This window comes from Pteronotus mesoamericanus, unplaced genomic scaffold (genome assembly GCF_021234165.1).
Source record: "Pteronotus mesoamericanus isolate MK-2021 breed Mesoamerican mustached bat unplaced genomic scaffold, CSHL_Meso_final scaffold_1135, whole genome shotgun sequence".
Taxonomy (NCBI): Eukaryota; Metazoa; Chordata; class Mammalia; order Chiroptera; family Mormoopidae; genus Pteronotus; species Pteronotus mesoamericanus.
This window is the reverse complement of record NW_026555300.1, coordinates 297,933-313,979: the sequence shown is the minus strand read 5'-3', so window position 1 is coordinate 313,979 and position 16,047 is coordinate 297,933. Positions and strand designations below refer to the sequence as shown.

Below are 16,047 nucleotides of genomic sequence, written 5' to 3'. Positions count from 1 at the left end.
TATGTAAGCTCAATAAATATTAGCTGTTGTCGTTCCTATTGTCATTAACGTCAGTGTTGCTATTAGTGAATTAGTACAAAACCCCCTGTGGGGATGACTAGTTTAGAAAAGACTATCAGACTTCTAGAAGAAACAGTTTTCACAACCTTGGGGCCTATGGTGTTTCTTAGGACACAAAAGACACTAAATGTAAAATAAAGTTAATAAGTTGTGCTTCATCAAAAGTACAAAGTTCTATTCATCAGTGATACCATGAATGAAGTGAAAAGGCAAGAAGCAGACTGGAAGAAGATATTTGCATATACCTGACAAAGAACTCACATAGACAATATAAAGCCCTGGGCTGGTATCTCAGTTGGTTAGAGCATCATCCTAATATGGCAAGGCTATGGTTTTGGTCCCCAGTCAGGGCACATACAAGAATCAACCAGTGAATGCATAAATAAGTGGAACAACAAATCAATGTTTCTCCCTCTCTCTTCTCCCCCTCCCTTCTCTCTTAAGATAAAAAATATATATTTAAAGAATGTCTCAAATCAGTAATCAATTAAATAAAGAGTTGGGGGAGGACTTGAATAATTATGGAACAAGAGATCACCAAGAGGCCAGTAAGTGAGTGAAATTGTGTTCAACATTATTTCCCATCAAGGAAATGCCAAGTAAACCACCAAGGTCACTAGACACTCAACAGAATTGCTAAAATTAAAATTGTATGCAAACCAGTTTCTTTGTTGGATATTCAGACATGACCTGTTCAGAAGAAACTGAGCCAGCACACAGTACCCCTACTGAAGGTCTCACAACAGGGACAGAAAGGTGATGCTGGAGGGGAGGGAAGCGAGCGGACTTGTCCTGAGGAAGGAAGAGGCCAGACCCTGTGGTGGAGTCCTGGGCGTGCTGAGGGAGCAGTTCCACTAGGGAGGGACCTGAGCCATCATAGACAGTCAGCCCTAGAGTGAAAGTTTATGTTGGGGAAAGAACCAGAGCCATGGTGGGAGTCTGAGAATACCGGCGGGGAGGGCTGGGGCTCATGGGAGTGAGTTAGAAAAGCTAGGGGAGAAGCAGATAGGCAGAGGGCATGCAGAGGGAGAGGTCCTGGAAGACTGAAGGAAAGAAGAGTCAGGAGGTGCCTTGGAGAGCTGGAGGAGGGCTTGAATGCTTGTGAGTGGGGCCTGGGGAATTGTGTTAAAGCTGGTGGGGGGAGGATCCAATGTGGGGATCATGGTGTGATCATAGCCCAGAGGAGTGTCCTATGAAGGCTGACATATGCCTGAAACTAACAATGTTTAGTTTGAACTGCAACTGAAAAAAGTTAAAAATACAATAAAGGTCAACAAAGGATCCAGACTTGGATTGAAGTAGGGCTTATGTTTGGTTTACTTCAGGGTCAGGATCACATTTCAAATAAAGCCAGCTCAACCTTGTGTTATATATATCTTAGTGTTGGGGTCAGGTTAAGCATTAGATTCATCTGGAAGGGGGGAATGAGGGCACATGAAGGTGTCTTTCTGCACTAGGTTTCAATACCCCTAATAATCATCCTCTTGGAGTTAGCATCCTTCTTAGTCCCCACAGCTACTGTGGATGCTATGCCAACATCAGCAGAAGGTCCCCCTCCTGCTTCAGGCTGTGAGGGTGGGTGGGCACTGTCCTTCCAAACTTCTCTGCATAAACAGAGATGGTAGGGCAGGGAGAGAAGGGCAAGGAGAGGGGTATGAGGAAGAACGTGTGAGAAGGAATTGGAAGATTACCATCAGGAGAGGGAGGAGGACTATAAAGAGGATGAGAAGTGGGAGGGAGGGAGAATGTGGGGGCAGTAGTGGAAGTAATATTGAGAAATGAAGCTGTGCAGTGACAGGCAGTACTGGGCAGGCCTCTGGTGAACACAGATGAGTAGCAGGGACACTCCTGGATGGACCTGGATCGTCAACAGAAGGAAGTAGGGGAAGAGGGTGCATTAGTCAGGACTCGGTTCAAGAAGCAAAAACCCAACTCAAAGTCGGGTGGGAGATTAAGTGATTGACCCCTACAGAGGTATCCCTGGCTTTAGCCTCAGATGGACCCAACTTTCACACAAAACTTCCAAGACATATTTTTTAAATTGTTTCTAGAGAGTGAGAAACCCATGGATTTGTTGTTCCACTAATTTATGCACTCACCAGTTGATTCTTGTATGTTCCCTGACCTCGGATTGAACCCACAACCTTGGCATATCAAGTCAACTCTCTAATCAGCTGAGCCTCCTGGCCAGGGTTCTCTGCTTTCTGAACAGTTGTTAAGCAGAGACTGCACGTAGGAGTCCTGACCACACAGACGTCCATCCAGCATGCAGGATCAGGAATAGAACGCCTCCCAAACACTGCCCCAGGTTTTGCAGAGTGGAGTCTCCCAGACCACTGGCATAGGAATCTATCTTGGACACTGTCCCTGTGGCAGGGGGGGCCCAGCACATCTTTGGTACCAGTGGAGCCTTATAATATCTAGACAGGACTTAACATTATTAATCAACTAGACCTAACAGATGTATACAGAACACTCGAGCGACACGAGAATATACATTCTTCTCTAGTGCACATGGAATAGTCTCCAGGATAGATGATAAAACAAGGCTCAACAAATTGGAAAAGGTAGATATCATAGAATCTCCAACCACAAAGAATGAAACTAGAAATCAACACAAGGGGAAAATACAATATGTGGAAATTAAACCACACACTCTTGTTAAAGTAAGTCAAAGAAGAAAAAACAAGGGAAATTAGAAAATACACAGAAATGAAACTCAAAAAACTTGCGGAGAAAAGTGAAAGCCACGTTTAGAAGGAAATTTAACAGTCAATGCCTACATTAAAAAAGAGTCCTGGCTAGTGTGGCTCAGTGGATTGAGCGCTGGCCTACAGGCCTCCAAATTGAAAGATTGCTGGTTTGATTCCCAGTCAGGGCACACGCCTGGGTTATGGGCCAGGTCCCCAGTTGGGGGTCTGCAAGAGGCTACCAATTAATGTTTCTCTTGCACATCAATGTTTCTCCCTCTCTTCCTCCCGTCCCCTCTCTCTAAAAATAAGTAAAAATAAAATCTTTTTAAAAAGGAGAAGAAAGGTCTCTAATCAATAAACTAACTCCACACCTTGAGAAACTAGAAAAAGAAGAGCAAACTAAGTCAAACCAAAGTGAGCAGAAGGAAGAAAATTACAGGGATGAAAGTGATGAAAAATTAATCAGTGGAACCAAAAGTTGGTTCTTTGGAAAGATTAGCAAAACTGACAAACCTTTAGCCAGGTGGACTACGAAAAAAGTAATTATATAAACCCCCTGCCCCCCCCCCCAAGATCACTAAAGAACATTCCAATCTCTTCTAGGCATGTGTGACCAAAGTAAAACATCAAAAAACAAGGCAAATTTGAACATATCAACATAGCAAATAAAGAGAATAAACATGAGCACATTCAGTTACACCAGACCAGGGGTTGCCAAGCTTTTTCTTTTAAGGGCCAAAGAGTAAATAGTTCAGTTTTGCAAGTCTCATATGCTCTCTGTCACATAGTCCTTTTGTTCTTTTTACAACCTTTTAAAATGAATACTGCCCTGGCCAGGTACTCAGTTGGTTGGAGCATCATCCCCAACGTAGCAGATCCCCAGTCAGGATACATACAAGAATCAATCAATGAAGGCATCACTAAGTGGAACCACAAATCAATGTTTCTTTGTCAGTAAAAATAAAGTAACAACAAATCGATGTTTCTCTCAAACCAATAAAAAAAATAGTAACAGTTCTTTTTCCTGGAGAATCGCCCACATTCTAGGTTTGACAGTGTTTTCAGTTGATAAGTGACTATGTCCCTTACTTCTATGATCTGATAGTTGATCTACAGCTAATTACATTGTGATTCAACTTTTCAAGAATGTTTTGTGGGCAGTGTTCTATATTGTCTGTCATCTCCCAGTGGGGCTGTTCCCACATCAGGGTGCTAAGAATGATGAAGAAGGTTATGTCAACCTTTTCATCAAACTTCCACCTAAAGTTTCAGTCTCCATTAATTAATGTTTCCTAACTCCATAATTTCACCAGGGCTTCTAATTCCATTAATCCTCCTTTATTTTTCATAATTCATCTAATAACTTTGCTACTCACTTTCTTGACCTTCATGCCACCCGTGGTCATATTCTTCACTCTATGACAGTGGCTCGTTCTCACAGACAGGTCTATACTTTCTTACCAACACTTTAAACCATAAATCTCAACTCAAGTTTCTGTTCTGCAGTAACATCACCTTATCTTGTCTTTCCATTTTAGCTTCCTTTAAATTCCACCCAACTGTAGCCATTTAACAAGCACACCAGTATTTCTCATGCCCTGCCCGCCTCTAGCAATGCTGCTATTTTTTCAGTTAACACAATTGCGGGGGAGAATCAAGATGGCGGAGGAATGAGTGGAAGTCACACTAACCTCCTCCCAGGACCAACCTGGAGTTACAACTAAATTGTGGAGAAATCACCGGGAATGCACAACTGAACAATAGCGAGAGAGGACCCTTGTAACCTCGGAGACAGAAGAACTGGCTTTAGTGCAATCTAACTGGTAAGGAGTGCGGTACAGACTCTAGAAGTCTGTACCCATGGGTGGCAGCACCAGAAGGACATTGAAAAGGCCAGTTGGATCCCCCTGAGAAGAGCAGGGTCTAACCAAAAGCGGGGATCTCTAGCCTACAGCACCAGAGCCCAAAAAGTACAGAGAAAAAAGCCAGCTGCAAAAAGCAGCAGGGTTGCTCTCTGCCAGAGACGGGCGGCTGGAGACGCAAAGAACCGTTTAAAGGGCCAACGCATAAATTTCTATTTGCAGCCACTTACCCTGGTCTCTGGCAAAGGCGGGGGCAGAGTGGGCTAGAGACGCCTGAGGAGAGACTGGGGAAGGAGGCTTCAGGGAGAGAACTGAGAGAGTAGCCGGTGGGATCTTGGTGCTGACTCATCCCCCATGCGGCAGCAGCCATTTTTCTCAGGCAGAGACTACTCTCCCTGAACAGCAGCAGGGTCAGAAGAACCAATAGCCCCACCCCCAGGTGGGATTTCACCCTGCCCTGTGCTGTTTAAGCTGCCTGCTGAGTGCAGAGCGGCAGCCACAGACAGCAGATCCCTGGCTAAAGGGGGCGCAGAGAAGTCTGGAGACACTTGAGGAGATTGGGGATGGAGGCTTTGGGGAGACAAGGAAGAGAGTAGCTGGCGGGATCCTGGTGCTGACTCCTCCCCCATACAGCAGCAGCATGAGAGGACCCAATAACCCCGCCCCCAGGAGGCACTCCACCCCGCCCTGAACTGTCTAAGGCGGCCTGCTGAGTGCAGAGTGACTAGATTAACAGCTGAAGGAGACAGCCACAGACAGTAGATTTCTGGAAGTCTCAAACAGACTGCCTAAAGTCAGATGGAGACAACATCTGACACCATCAGGGGCAGATCCAGAGAGAAAAAACAGCGGTCTCCTACCATAGAAGTTCACACCACAAAGTCAGGAAATCAAGACAGATCAACTTAAGAAGCAAAAACAAAAAAGAAGAGTCTCAAATAATGGGAAGACAAAGAAATACCTCCCACTTGAAGAGAAAGGAGGAATCCCCAGAAAGAGAACTAAATGAAATAGAGACAAGTAAACTATCAGATACTGAGTTCCAAACAACAGTTCTAAGGAAGCTCAATGAGTTCAGTGAGCTAAGAGAGAATTACAAAAACTACAGGGAAACTATCATCATGAAAAATGACATAGAAACTATCAATAAGAGAAAAGAGGAAATGAACACAGTTTCTGAATTGAAGAACACAGTAGAAAGAATCAAAAGCAGGCTAGATGAAGCCGAGGATTGAATCAGTGAGCTGTAGGACAAGGTAGAAAAAAGCTCCCAGAAAGAGCAAGAAAATGAAAAAAGACTCAAAAAGAATGAAGAGGCATTTAGGGAAATGCAGGGCAACCTGAAACGTAATAATATCTGTGTAATAGGGATACCAGAAGGAGAAGAGGATGAGGAAGGGATAGAGAACCTGTTTGAAAAAGTCATGATAGAAAACAAAATAAACCACAGGCATGGAAACATGGAGCAGACTGAAAGTGACCAGAGGGGATGGGGAGAGAGGACAATGGTGGAAAGAAGGGGAAAGGACTAGACAAAGGACATGTATGAATGACACATGGACATGGACAACAGAATGGGAATTGACTGTGGGAGCGAGGAGTTGGGGTGGGATGGCTGGAGTGGGGTAAAGGGGGAAAAGAGACAACTATAATAGAATAAACATGATTTATAAATTTAAAAATATATTTTAAAAAAATAAAATAGGTTGAAAAGTTTTAAAAAAACCCTCAATTGTATTGTTTAACTAAGAGTCTGGGGCAGAAATGTAAGGAAAAATGGTCATTGACACAATGTTATCTGTTGATTATATCTCAATAAGGCTGGGGATGAATAAAAATGATCATTTCTCTTTATCAGTGTGAAATGATCCACTTTATCTGCTGTTATTCTCTTTTTCTTAAACTCTACTTTGTCTGATATTAATACAGCCGTGCCAGCCTTCTTATGTTACTGTTGGTGGGACCCATCCTTTCCCTTCCTTTTCCTTGCAACCTATTTATGTCTAATATTTAAAGTGCAACCCTTGACACAAAGAATGTTGCAATAACATGGATGGACCTAGAGGGGATTGTGCTCAGTGAAATTACAAAGACAGAGAAAGACAAATACCATATGATTTCACTTACATGTGGGATTTAATGAACAAAATAAATGAACAAAGGAAACAGAAACAGACCCATAGATACAGAGAATAAACTGACAGTCACCAGATGGGAAGAGGATTGAGGGGCTGGGTGAAAAGGGTGAAGGGATTAAGAAGTACACATTGGTTGTTACAGAACAGTCACAGGGATGTAAAATACAGCACAGGGAATACAGTCAATAATAATGTAATAACTACATATGTACGGTGTTAGATCACTTCATAAGTTATATAAATGTCCAACTGCTATGCTGTACCTGTGACAGTCTAATAGTGAATGTCAAGTATAATGGTGAAAAATAGAAAAAAATTAAAAATTTTATAAAATAAATTGCAACTCTTGACACAATATATAGTTGAAACATGTCTTTTCTTCCCTTGTGGTGATCTCTGTTTTCCCTGGAAATAGGCACAAGAGGGCACATCTTCTTTTTTTAATATATTTTTAATCGAATTTATTTGGTGATTTTGGTTAATAAAATTATATAGGTTTCAAGTATACAATTCTACAATACGTCCTCTGTATATTGTATTGTGTGTTCACCACCCCAAGTAAGAGAGCACTTCTTATATGCAGGTAACATTATTCCTTCTTCTGGTTTCTGGTTGGTTACCTGTTGTACTCTCTTTGTGAAAATTCATCTTTCTCCACACTTAAAAAGTATGCATCTTTTCTGTATGTGTATTATGTTTTTAAAAGTTTACTTTAAAATGATACTGCATTAAAGACATTTTCCAGCAATAAGTCCAGAGCTCTTACTGCACCTAAATGCATCCCACCTTCACACTCCATAGAGGCTCAAAGTCTCCACTGATCAAGAAGATACCTCTAGTGTACAGAAGATCCACATGGTATCTGTTTCCTGTGGTTATATTAACTCATACTAGGGATGTCGGGAACCAGAGGCTGGTGGCTGTTGATCAGTGGTCTTCTCCAAGCTGTGTCGGATCCCGTATCCAAAGTAGATGGCAAAGCCTAGCATAGAAATGAGACAATGAGAAGGGGGAGTAGGCACTCTCCCCACCTACTGTGGCACTGAGACATTTTGCGGGGGAAAGATCATAGGAAGAAGGTTGGGTTCAGTCACCCAAAAGGCCTCTTTTCCTAGGAAAGCCACCTACCAATCACCATCCAAATGCCAAACTGAGCCCAGGTCGTAAGGGTCATCTGCATCATCAAGTAAATATTCACAAAGATGCTGAGCAGTGGGAGGACAGGCAAAGCAGGGACCTGCAGGCAAAGTCAGCATATCCATGAACACACCCCAGATGCTGGAAAGGGAGACCCCCTGCCCCCCAGGAGGGAAGGCAGGCTCTGGTCCTGTTTGGGCTGTGCATTCAATGCCTACTCATATGGGGTATCCTGATGGATGTTCCCGAGTAGAGTGTTGCCCAGGGGATGGCCCATTGGTTTTAGCAACTCCCCTCATCTTCCCTGGTCCAGAAAGTATATAGAGTTCATTCTCTCAAAGCAGACAGTTTGGGGGCATAAAGTCACCTACCTTGAAGTGAAGAGGAGCTGGATTCTGGGGCTGCTTCCAAATGATGAACATGATCCCCAGAATGAGCAGAAGCAGCATCCCAGTCACTGTTGTGAACGCCGGGTCTCCAGACACCAGGCGGCTGGGCCACTGGGCCAGTATCAGGCACAGGACGGTCAGCAGGAGAGCTGCGACAGTCAGGTTGGAGCACAGACGCAACTCCAGAAACCGAATGTGTCAAGACCTTGGCTCTCCTCCCACCCCCAAACTGCCCACATCAGGATGAGCCCTTGTATCGCTAAGAATCCAAAGGCACACCCCCCTACCTCACCCTGTCAACTTCAAAACACCACCAAACAAGCAGCCCACTGCTCACCCAGCAACAAGGCGCATCCATACACCGCCTGGCCAGACTGCCGAGTGGGGCTGGTGTTCACAGTGCTACACAGACTTTCGAGAGGCTTTGAGGTTCCTGCTTTCAGTACAGGTTCCAAAGAACTTGTTTCGAATTCAGGCTTTGTCGCCATGATTTCCACCTTCGTTTTCTTGTCCTCGCTTACATTCTGGTCTGGCTGGTACCTTAAATAGAGGTGTGTAAGTGCAATATTCACACCAGCCTCTGCCCATCCAACTTCAGACAGCCTGCACCTCCGCTTCCCCACGTAAGCGTACTCCCATGCCAGGTGTACTGAGCGTGACAGTGCACTTAGGAGGCAGCATGAAAGCAGAAGAGGATTAGCTCCCTATCGAAACCTATCAGTTCAAGACTCTCCTTTTTCAAGAGGTAGTGGAGCCCTGGCCAGGGAGTTCAATCGGTTAGAGCATCGTCCCAATACACCAAGGTCGTGGGTTCCAACCCCACTTAGGGCACAAACGAGTCAACCAACAGCACTAACTGGTGAGGCCCAGATGGTTGGGTGTCAGTCCCACAAAGCGGAAGTTCTCTGGTTCGACTCCTGGTCAGGTCACGTGTCTGGCTTGCTGGTTTGGTCCCCGGTTGGGGCACGTGTGAGAGGCAACTGATAAATGTTTCTCACATCAATGTTTTTCTCCCTCTTTCTCCCACCCTTCCCCTCTCTCTAAAAATAAACTTAAAAATAAAATCTGTTTTATAAAAAAAAAATCAACCAACTAATGCATAAATAAGTGGAACAACAAATCGATGTCTCTCTCTCTCTCCCTCATATCAACCTTTTTTGAAAGAAGGAGGGATTCTCACCTGAGGACAAGCACAGAGAAGGCCACCAGGGAATATGCAAGCAGGGTCCCAATCGACATGAGGTCCACAAGGTCACTGAGCTCAAAGAGGAAGGCCATGAGGGCTGCACGCAAGGTGTAAATGAGGTGGGGGGAGAGAGATGAGAACCCAGGGCACAGAGCCAAACTGAGGAAACTGATCGACAAAGGGCTGGGTTCTCTTTACTCACCCGCAAGAGTTCCAGAAACGACAGTGGCTACGATGGGGGTGCGTGTGCGGGGGTGGATCCGAGCCAGTCCCCGGAAAAGGAGCCCATCTTCCGCCATCGCGAATATCACGCGAGGCATGGGGAACATGGAACCCAGGAGGCTGGAGGAGAAAAGGAAATGTGTGTGAGGATACGAAGAGCAGGGCAGGCCACGGCTTCTGCTCCGTAGTCTGCCCTGGGTAAGCCGTCTCTCCCTCTCATCTCTCCATTGCAGGCCGGGCTACCTGAGAGCTGGAGTAAACAGGGAGAAACTTGCTTTGGTGTCCAACCCGCGGCCCCCGTGCAGCCCAGGACGGCTATGAATGTGGCCCAACACAAAATCGTAAATTTACTTAAAACCAGTTTTTTGCTCATCCGTTCTTGTTAGTGTTTATGTATTTAATGCGTGGCCCCACACAGCTCTTCTTCTTCCAGCGTGGCCCAGAGGCTCCAGGAGGTTGGACACCCTTTAGACACTGACCTGGATGAAAGAGCGCAGAGGGTCCCGGCTGCCACAACATATCTGGCAGGTGCCCATCCAATGTAGAGGAAAGCCTGCGGCAGGGGGCTGTCAGAATGAATCTGGTAATAGGGCACCATGAGGGTGAGCGCTGCGGAGACCCCAAAATACGCCAGGAAGCAGATGAAGAGCGAGATCACAGTCCCCAGGGGGATGGAGCGCTGAGGGTTGCGGGCTTCTTCCCCTGCGGGCCGGGTGGGAGGGCTGGCTCAGGGACAGAGGCCTAGGTGAAGGCACAAGGCGCTCCTTTCAAGAGCCAGCCACCCTTCTGCCCACCCTGTGCCCAAGGGCAGCCCAAACGGTGCCCAAACCTGAGTGTGGCGGAATGGCCATGTTACCTGCGGTGGCAATGCAGTCAAAACCGACAAATGCATAGAAACACGTGGCTGCTCCACGGAGAATCCCATCAAAGCCAAAAGGCACAAACCCTCCGGAGCCCAGAGGGCCCAAGCTACGGCGAGAGAAGGTAAGAGGAAGAACATGGGTGAGGAAGCCATCTCTACTGGAGTGCAGTCATCACCACAGTCTTGCCCTGGTGAGGTAGTTCAGCTGGTTAGAGCATCATCCCCAAACGTGAAGACTGTGGGTTCAATTCCCAGTCAGGGCACATAGAAGAATCAACCAATGAATGCACAAATAAGTGGAACAAATGGATGGAGTTCTCTGTCTCTCTCCTGCTCTCTCAAATCAATTAAAAGATAAATAAATAAATAAATAAATAACCACAGTCCTGGACTCCATCTCGCCCCCGGCTCTCTGTTCCTCACCACATTCCCAGCTCTGCCCTCCACACACAGGACTGTGGCTGAGAGTGTGCTCCTGACCTAGAGGTGTCATTCGATCCATTTTTGGCCAGTTCGTAGTCCTGTTCCGTGAGCTGCCAGTGGTGCACATCTCCCTTAATGAAGCCACAGAGGATGACGAAGCTGAGAACCAAAAGGTTCAGGCCTGTGAACACCTTGGTAACCAGGGCCGACTCCCTAGCTCCCAGAACCAGTAGACCTGTGGGGAAGATGGGAGAGGAAACATCCAAAATAACTGAATCCAATCCAGACCTGGCTGGGTAGCTCAGTTGGTTAGAGTGTCTTCCTGATATGCCGAGGTTGAGGGTTTGATCCCCTGTCAGAGCACATACAAGAATCAACCAATGAATGTGTCAATAAGCGAAACAACAAATCCATGTTTCTCTGTCTCTCAAAAATATCAGTTAAGAAAAATCACTGAAACCATGCAGACAGGAAGCAGACTAGTTGTTTCCAGTGGCTGAGGGGAAAGGGGAGATGGGCAGGGTCACTTAACGGTTACAGGGCCTCCTTTTGAGGTGATAAAGATGTTTCAGAACTAGATGAAGGTGACAGTTACACAACATTGTGAAGATATTAAGGGCCACGGAATTGTACATTTTAAATTGATTAATTTTGCCTGGCCAGGTATATCAGCTGGTTAGAGTGCCCTTCCGATACACCTGGTCAGGGCACATGCAAGAAACAACCAGTGGAGGCATCAATACGTGGAACAACAATCAATGTTTCTCTCTGTCTCCCCCCACTTCCCCAAGTCAATAAATAAAAAATGAATAAAAATTAAAATAAAATGGTCGATTTCTTATTGTGGTAATCATCTCACAATGTACCCAAGTATCAAATCACCACTTTAAACTTATACAATGTTATGTCAATTATATCTCAGTAAAGCTGGAGATAATAATCAAATAAAGTGGCTACTCTTATATTATGTGAATTTTACCTTCACTTTTTGGAAATTAAACAAAATAATTTTTTTAAAACTTCGCTCTCAGTACAGAGGAAGCAACTTTGTCTAAATTAATAGTTCTCAGCTGGAGGTGAATCTGTTCCCCAAGGCACATTTGGGGGCGGGTGCCACCAGCGTCTAGTGACTAAGTCACTGGAGAATCACTCAATGTCCTATGATGATTGCCTACGCCACAGAACAATCCAGCTCAAAATATCCGAGGGTGGGAAACAATGGCCTACGCCTTGCCTTCCTGTCTCTTCTACCGCAAACCCTCCTTTCTGGTCTCTAATTCCCCCTCCCCTTCGCCACCTCCAAGCCTTTCCCCTCCCAGCTCCCCCTCCATGCCCCACTCCTCCCGTCCAGCCTCGGACCCTGGCCTCACCGGTCAGCAGCAGCACCAGGCCCAGCGAGAAAAAGTCTAGGTAATTGGCCAGGTGGGGCACCTGCGGAGAGAAGCTTCCCTGCAGCGCCTGAGAGATGCGGTTCCCAGCCAGGCTGTCCACGGCGGAACTCCAGGCCCTGGCCACACTGGCGCTCCCTGCAGGGCACAGGAAGTCACCTTCATTCGCAAACAGTCTGCACCACTCCTGGGCACCACGGGATTTATTTTTGGGGAAAAAAACGAACAAACATACAAAATACCTAATCTCAAGGAGTTTCTTTTCTTTTCATGGGGTAAAGAGAGCAAACACGGATGTTTCATAAAACGGGGAGGCTATTTCATATGTTAGAAGGCGAGCAACGCTATACAAGAGAAGAGAGGCCCTGGCTGGTGGAGCTCAGGGGACTGAGTGCCGGCGTGTGCACCAAAGGGTCGCCAGTTCGATTCCCAGTCAGGGCACATGCCTGGGTTGCAGGCGAGGTCCCCATTTGGGGACACATGAGAGAAAACCACACATTGATGTTTCCCTCCCTTTCTCCCTTATTCTCTAAAAATAAATTTATAAAATCTTTTTTTAAAATAAATAAATAAAATCTTTTAAAAAAAAGAAAAGAGGGAAGTGGGTGGTCAGGGGACAATCTCATGAAGCCAACAGCTGAGCAAAGACCTCCCAGTGGTGAGGGAAGGAGCCTTGGGGAACATGTGTCTCCCCCACAGGAATTCATCCCCAGTTCCTACAGTTCCTATTTCTTCCTGGTTCTTGGTTCAGTCATTGAAGGAAATCAGGAGAGAGTTGAGCAGAATAAAGTTCGGGGGTTTTCCTGACACTGTCACCCACTTGCCCTCATAAAGTGGATAACAAAGTGTTCGTGAATGAGCACAGAGACCCCACTCCCCTTCCTATTTTCCTGAGCTAAGTCCCTTGTTTCCCTCCCACTGGCCGTGTCTCCTCACCGATGACATAGGAGAGGATGAGGGTCCACCCAGTCGTGAAGGCACACAGCTGTCCCACTGTGACGTAGCTGTACAGGTACGCAGATCCGGAGCACGGTACCCGGGCCCCAAACTCCGCGTAGCAGAGCCCAGACAACACGGAAGTCAGGGCAGCCACCAAGAAGCAGAGGATAATCGCTGGTCCAGCTTTGTCCTTGGCCACTTCGCCAGCCAGGACGTACACGCCTGCCCCCAGTGTACTGCCCACACCAAAGGCCACCAGGTCTAAGGTGCTCAGACAACGGGCCAGGCGGCTCTCAGACCCCCCCCTCGGCTCCAGGGGCAGCCTGCGAACCAGCTTCTGACCAAACTGGCGAACATGTTGACGCAGCATCCTAGGTGGAGTTGAGGAGGAGGCTTAACTCTGCAGAGAAAACAAGACAGAAAGCCATCAAGAATGTCCAGCTTCTTCCCGAAAGCAGCCAGAGGTGGCCTCTGAAAATCGTTCACTATTCACTTGACCCAGAAACCCCCACAAAATCATGCACATCAAGAGGTTCAAATCTTTGTGTTCACTTTAAGAACACTTGTGAAACTGCCCAGGCCATCAAGGGTGTGCATATTAAAAAAGCTACCCAGTAGCTGAAGGATATCACCTTACAGAAGCAATGGGTCCCATTCCGTTGTTACAAGGGTGGAGTTGATAGGTGTGCCCAGGACAAACAGTGGGACCCGACACAGGGTCAGTGGCCCAAAAAGAGTGCTGAGTTTTTGCTGCATGCTCTTAAAAATGCAGAGAGTAATGCTGAACTTAAGAGTTTAGATGTAGACTCTCTGGTCATCGAGCACGTCCAAGTGAACTAAGCTCCCAAGATGCGGTGTAGAACTTACAGAGCCTATGGGTAGACTGACCCACACATGAACCCTCCCTGCCACACTGAGATGGCCCTTCCTGAAAAAGAGCTGATTGTTCCTAAACCAGAAAAGGAGGTTGTACAGAAGAAAAGGATATCCCAGGAGAAACTGAGGAAACAAAAACTTATGGCCCAGGAGTAAATTCAGCACAAGATAAATACTAATATGAGTAAAATAAAAAGAATGCCCATCCATCCCTGGCCCCAGGAAGAGCACAGAGAAGACCAATTCCACAGAGCAATGGTAAAGGGAAACACTGAGTAGATCATCCATGTCTGAACCTCAGTCTCTTCAAATGCAAATAAGACTTATCAGTTACAGTTACTGGAAGGGTTGGCTGAAGAGAGAAGCAAGCAAAGGCTTCCAGTTCAGACCACACAGTAGTTGAGTGGAAGTGGATAAGAGAGCTGATTTTCTTTTTTAAAGATGTTACTTATTTCTTTTTAGAGAGAGTAAGGGAGAGAGAAAGAGAGGGAGAGAAACATCAATGTGTGGTTGCCTCTCGTGCGCTCCCTACCAGGGACATGGCCTGCAACCCAGGCACGTGCCCTAGACTGGGCAACCCTTTGGTTCACAATCCACTCAATCCACCGAGCCACACCAGCCAGGGCAGATGGCTAATTTTGATTTTTGAGGCCACATCACTCAGGTTCAAATCCAGCTCTGCCATTTATCCGCTGTCTGATTCTGCACGAACTACAGACCACGCCCTGTCCTCCCTCAGTAAAACAGAGGAAAATATTATCATCATTATTTCCTCCCATTCTTAGTAAGTGATTGTGGGGCTTGGTGAGAAGAACTCCCAGGCCCCATAGTTCTCCGCCAAGGACTCTGAAATCTGATAGCTTTCCGCCCAGCTTGGAGAAGCATGGAACCAGAGTGGCCTCCCAATGATCTCAGGGAAGGTAGGGCTCCTCTTCATTCCAAATCAGAAATGACAGGAAGCTGTCTCCTACTTTGGGGCTCCTACTTCTTTGGGGCGGTGTGTCTCCTCACTACACCTCTCTGTAGGGGGGGAGGGGAGAAAAGCCTTTAAAAGGAAGGAAATCCTGTCACTGTGCTACAACATTGATGAACCCTGAGGATATTATGCTAAATAAAATAAGCCGGTCACAAAAAGGCCAAGTACTGGATGATCCCACTTCTGTGAATTAATTACCTAGAGTAGTCAAATTCACCGAAGCAGAAAGGAGAATTGTACGGGGCTGGGAGAAAAAGATAAAAGGATTAAGAAGTACAAAGTGTTAGTTACAGAACAGTCATGGGAGTGTGAAGTACAGTATAAGGAATATAGTCAATGGTATAAGGGGGATAAATGGTGATGGAAAAAATAAAACTAAAAAAAGGAATATACAGTCAATAATATTGTAATAACTATGTATCCTGTCAGGCGGGTACTAGCCTTACCATTTTATAAGATATATAAATGTCTAACCACTATGCTGTACTCCTGAAACTAATGTAAACTGAGTATCAACTGAATTGAAAAATTGTAAAGAGCAAAGCAAAAATAAAAAAAGTAGAATGGTGCTTCCAGGGGCTGGGGAGGGGAAATGGGGAATTATTGTTTAATGGCAATGACAGAGTTTCTGTTTTGTAAGATGAATAAGAGTTCTGGAGATTGGTTGCTCAACAATGTGAATATACTTCACACTACTAAACTGTACACTTAAAAATAGTTAAAATGCTGCCCTGGCTGGTGTGGTTCAGTGGCTTGAGAAACAGCCTATGAACTGAAAGGTTGGTGGTTTAATTCCTGGTCAGGGCACAGGCCTGGGTTGTGGGCCAGGTCCCGCCCTGAGGCATGTGAGAGGCAACCGACTGATGTTTCTCTCCCACCTCGATGGATGTATCGCT

The 16,047-nt window shown here is 46.0% G+C and overlaps 1 protein-coding gene and 1 pseudogene across 1 annotated transcript; one reads left to right on the top strand and one right to left on the bottom strand.

Moving 5' to 3' along the window:
* Nucleotides 1–7,643: 7,643 nt before the first annotated feature.
* LOC129081600 (cationic amino acid transporter 3-like) lies at nt 7,644–13,669 on the bottom strand. Its single transcript, XM_054587270.1, has 11 exons — nt 13,297–13,669; nt 12,343–12,498; nt 11,030–11,207; nt 10,544–10,656; nt 10,167–10,389; nt 9,668–9,807; nt 9,460–9,562; nt 8,617–8,819; nt 8,262–8,428; nt 7,882–7,990; nt 7,644–7,735 (listed from the first exon to the last, which is right to left on the bottom strand). Exons 1-11 carry the CDS (start codon nt 13,667–13,669, stop codon nt 7,644–7,646), a joined length of 1,857 nt encoding a protein of 618 aa, XP_054443245.1.
* Nucleotides 13,670–13,746: 77 nt separating this feature from the next.
* On the top strand, nt 13,747–14,389 carry LOC129081599 (60S ribosomal protein L17-like; annotated as a pseudogene).
* The last annotated feature ends 1,658 nt before the right edge of the window (nt 14,390–16,047 follow it).

What these genes read in the sequence shown, in the direction of transcription:
- LOC129081600 (XM_054587270.1), bottom strand. Translation starts at nt 13,669, where the DNA reads ATGCTGCGTCAACATGTTCGCCAGTTTGGTCAGAAGCTGGTTCGCAGG. An exon ending in TGGATGCGCCTTGTTGCTGG is followed by an intron (nt 8,429 to 8,616) that starts GTGAGCAGTGGG and finishes TGACTGTCGCAG; the next exon opens with CTCTCCTGCTGACCGTCCTG. An exon ending in TGGCATTTGGATGGTGATTG is followed by an intron (nt 7,736 to 7,881) that starts GTAGGTGGCTTT and finishes TTTCTATGCTAG; the next exon opens with GCTTTGCCATCTACTTTGGA.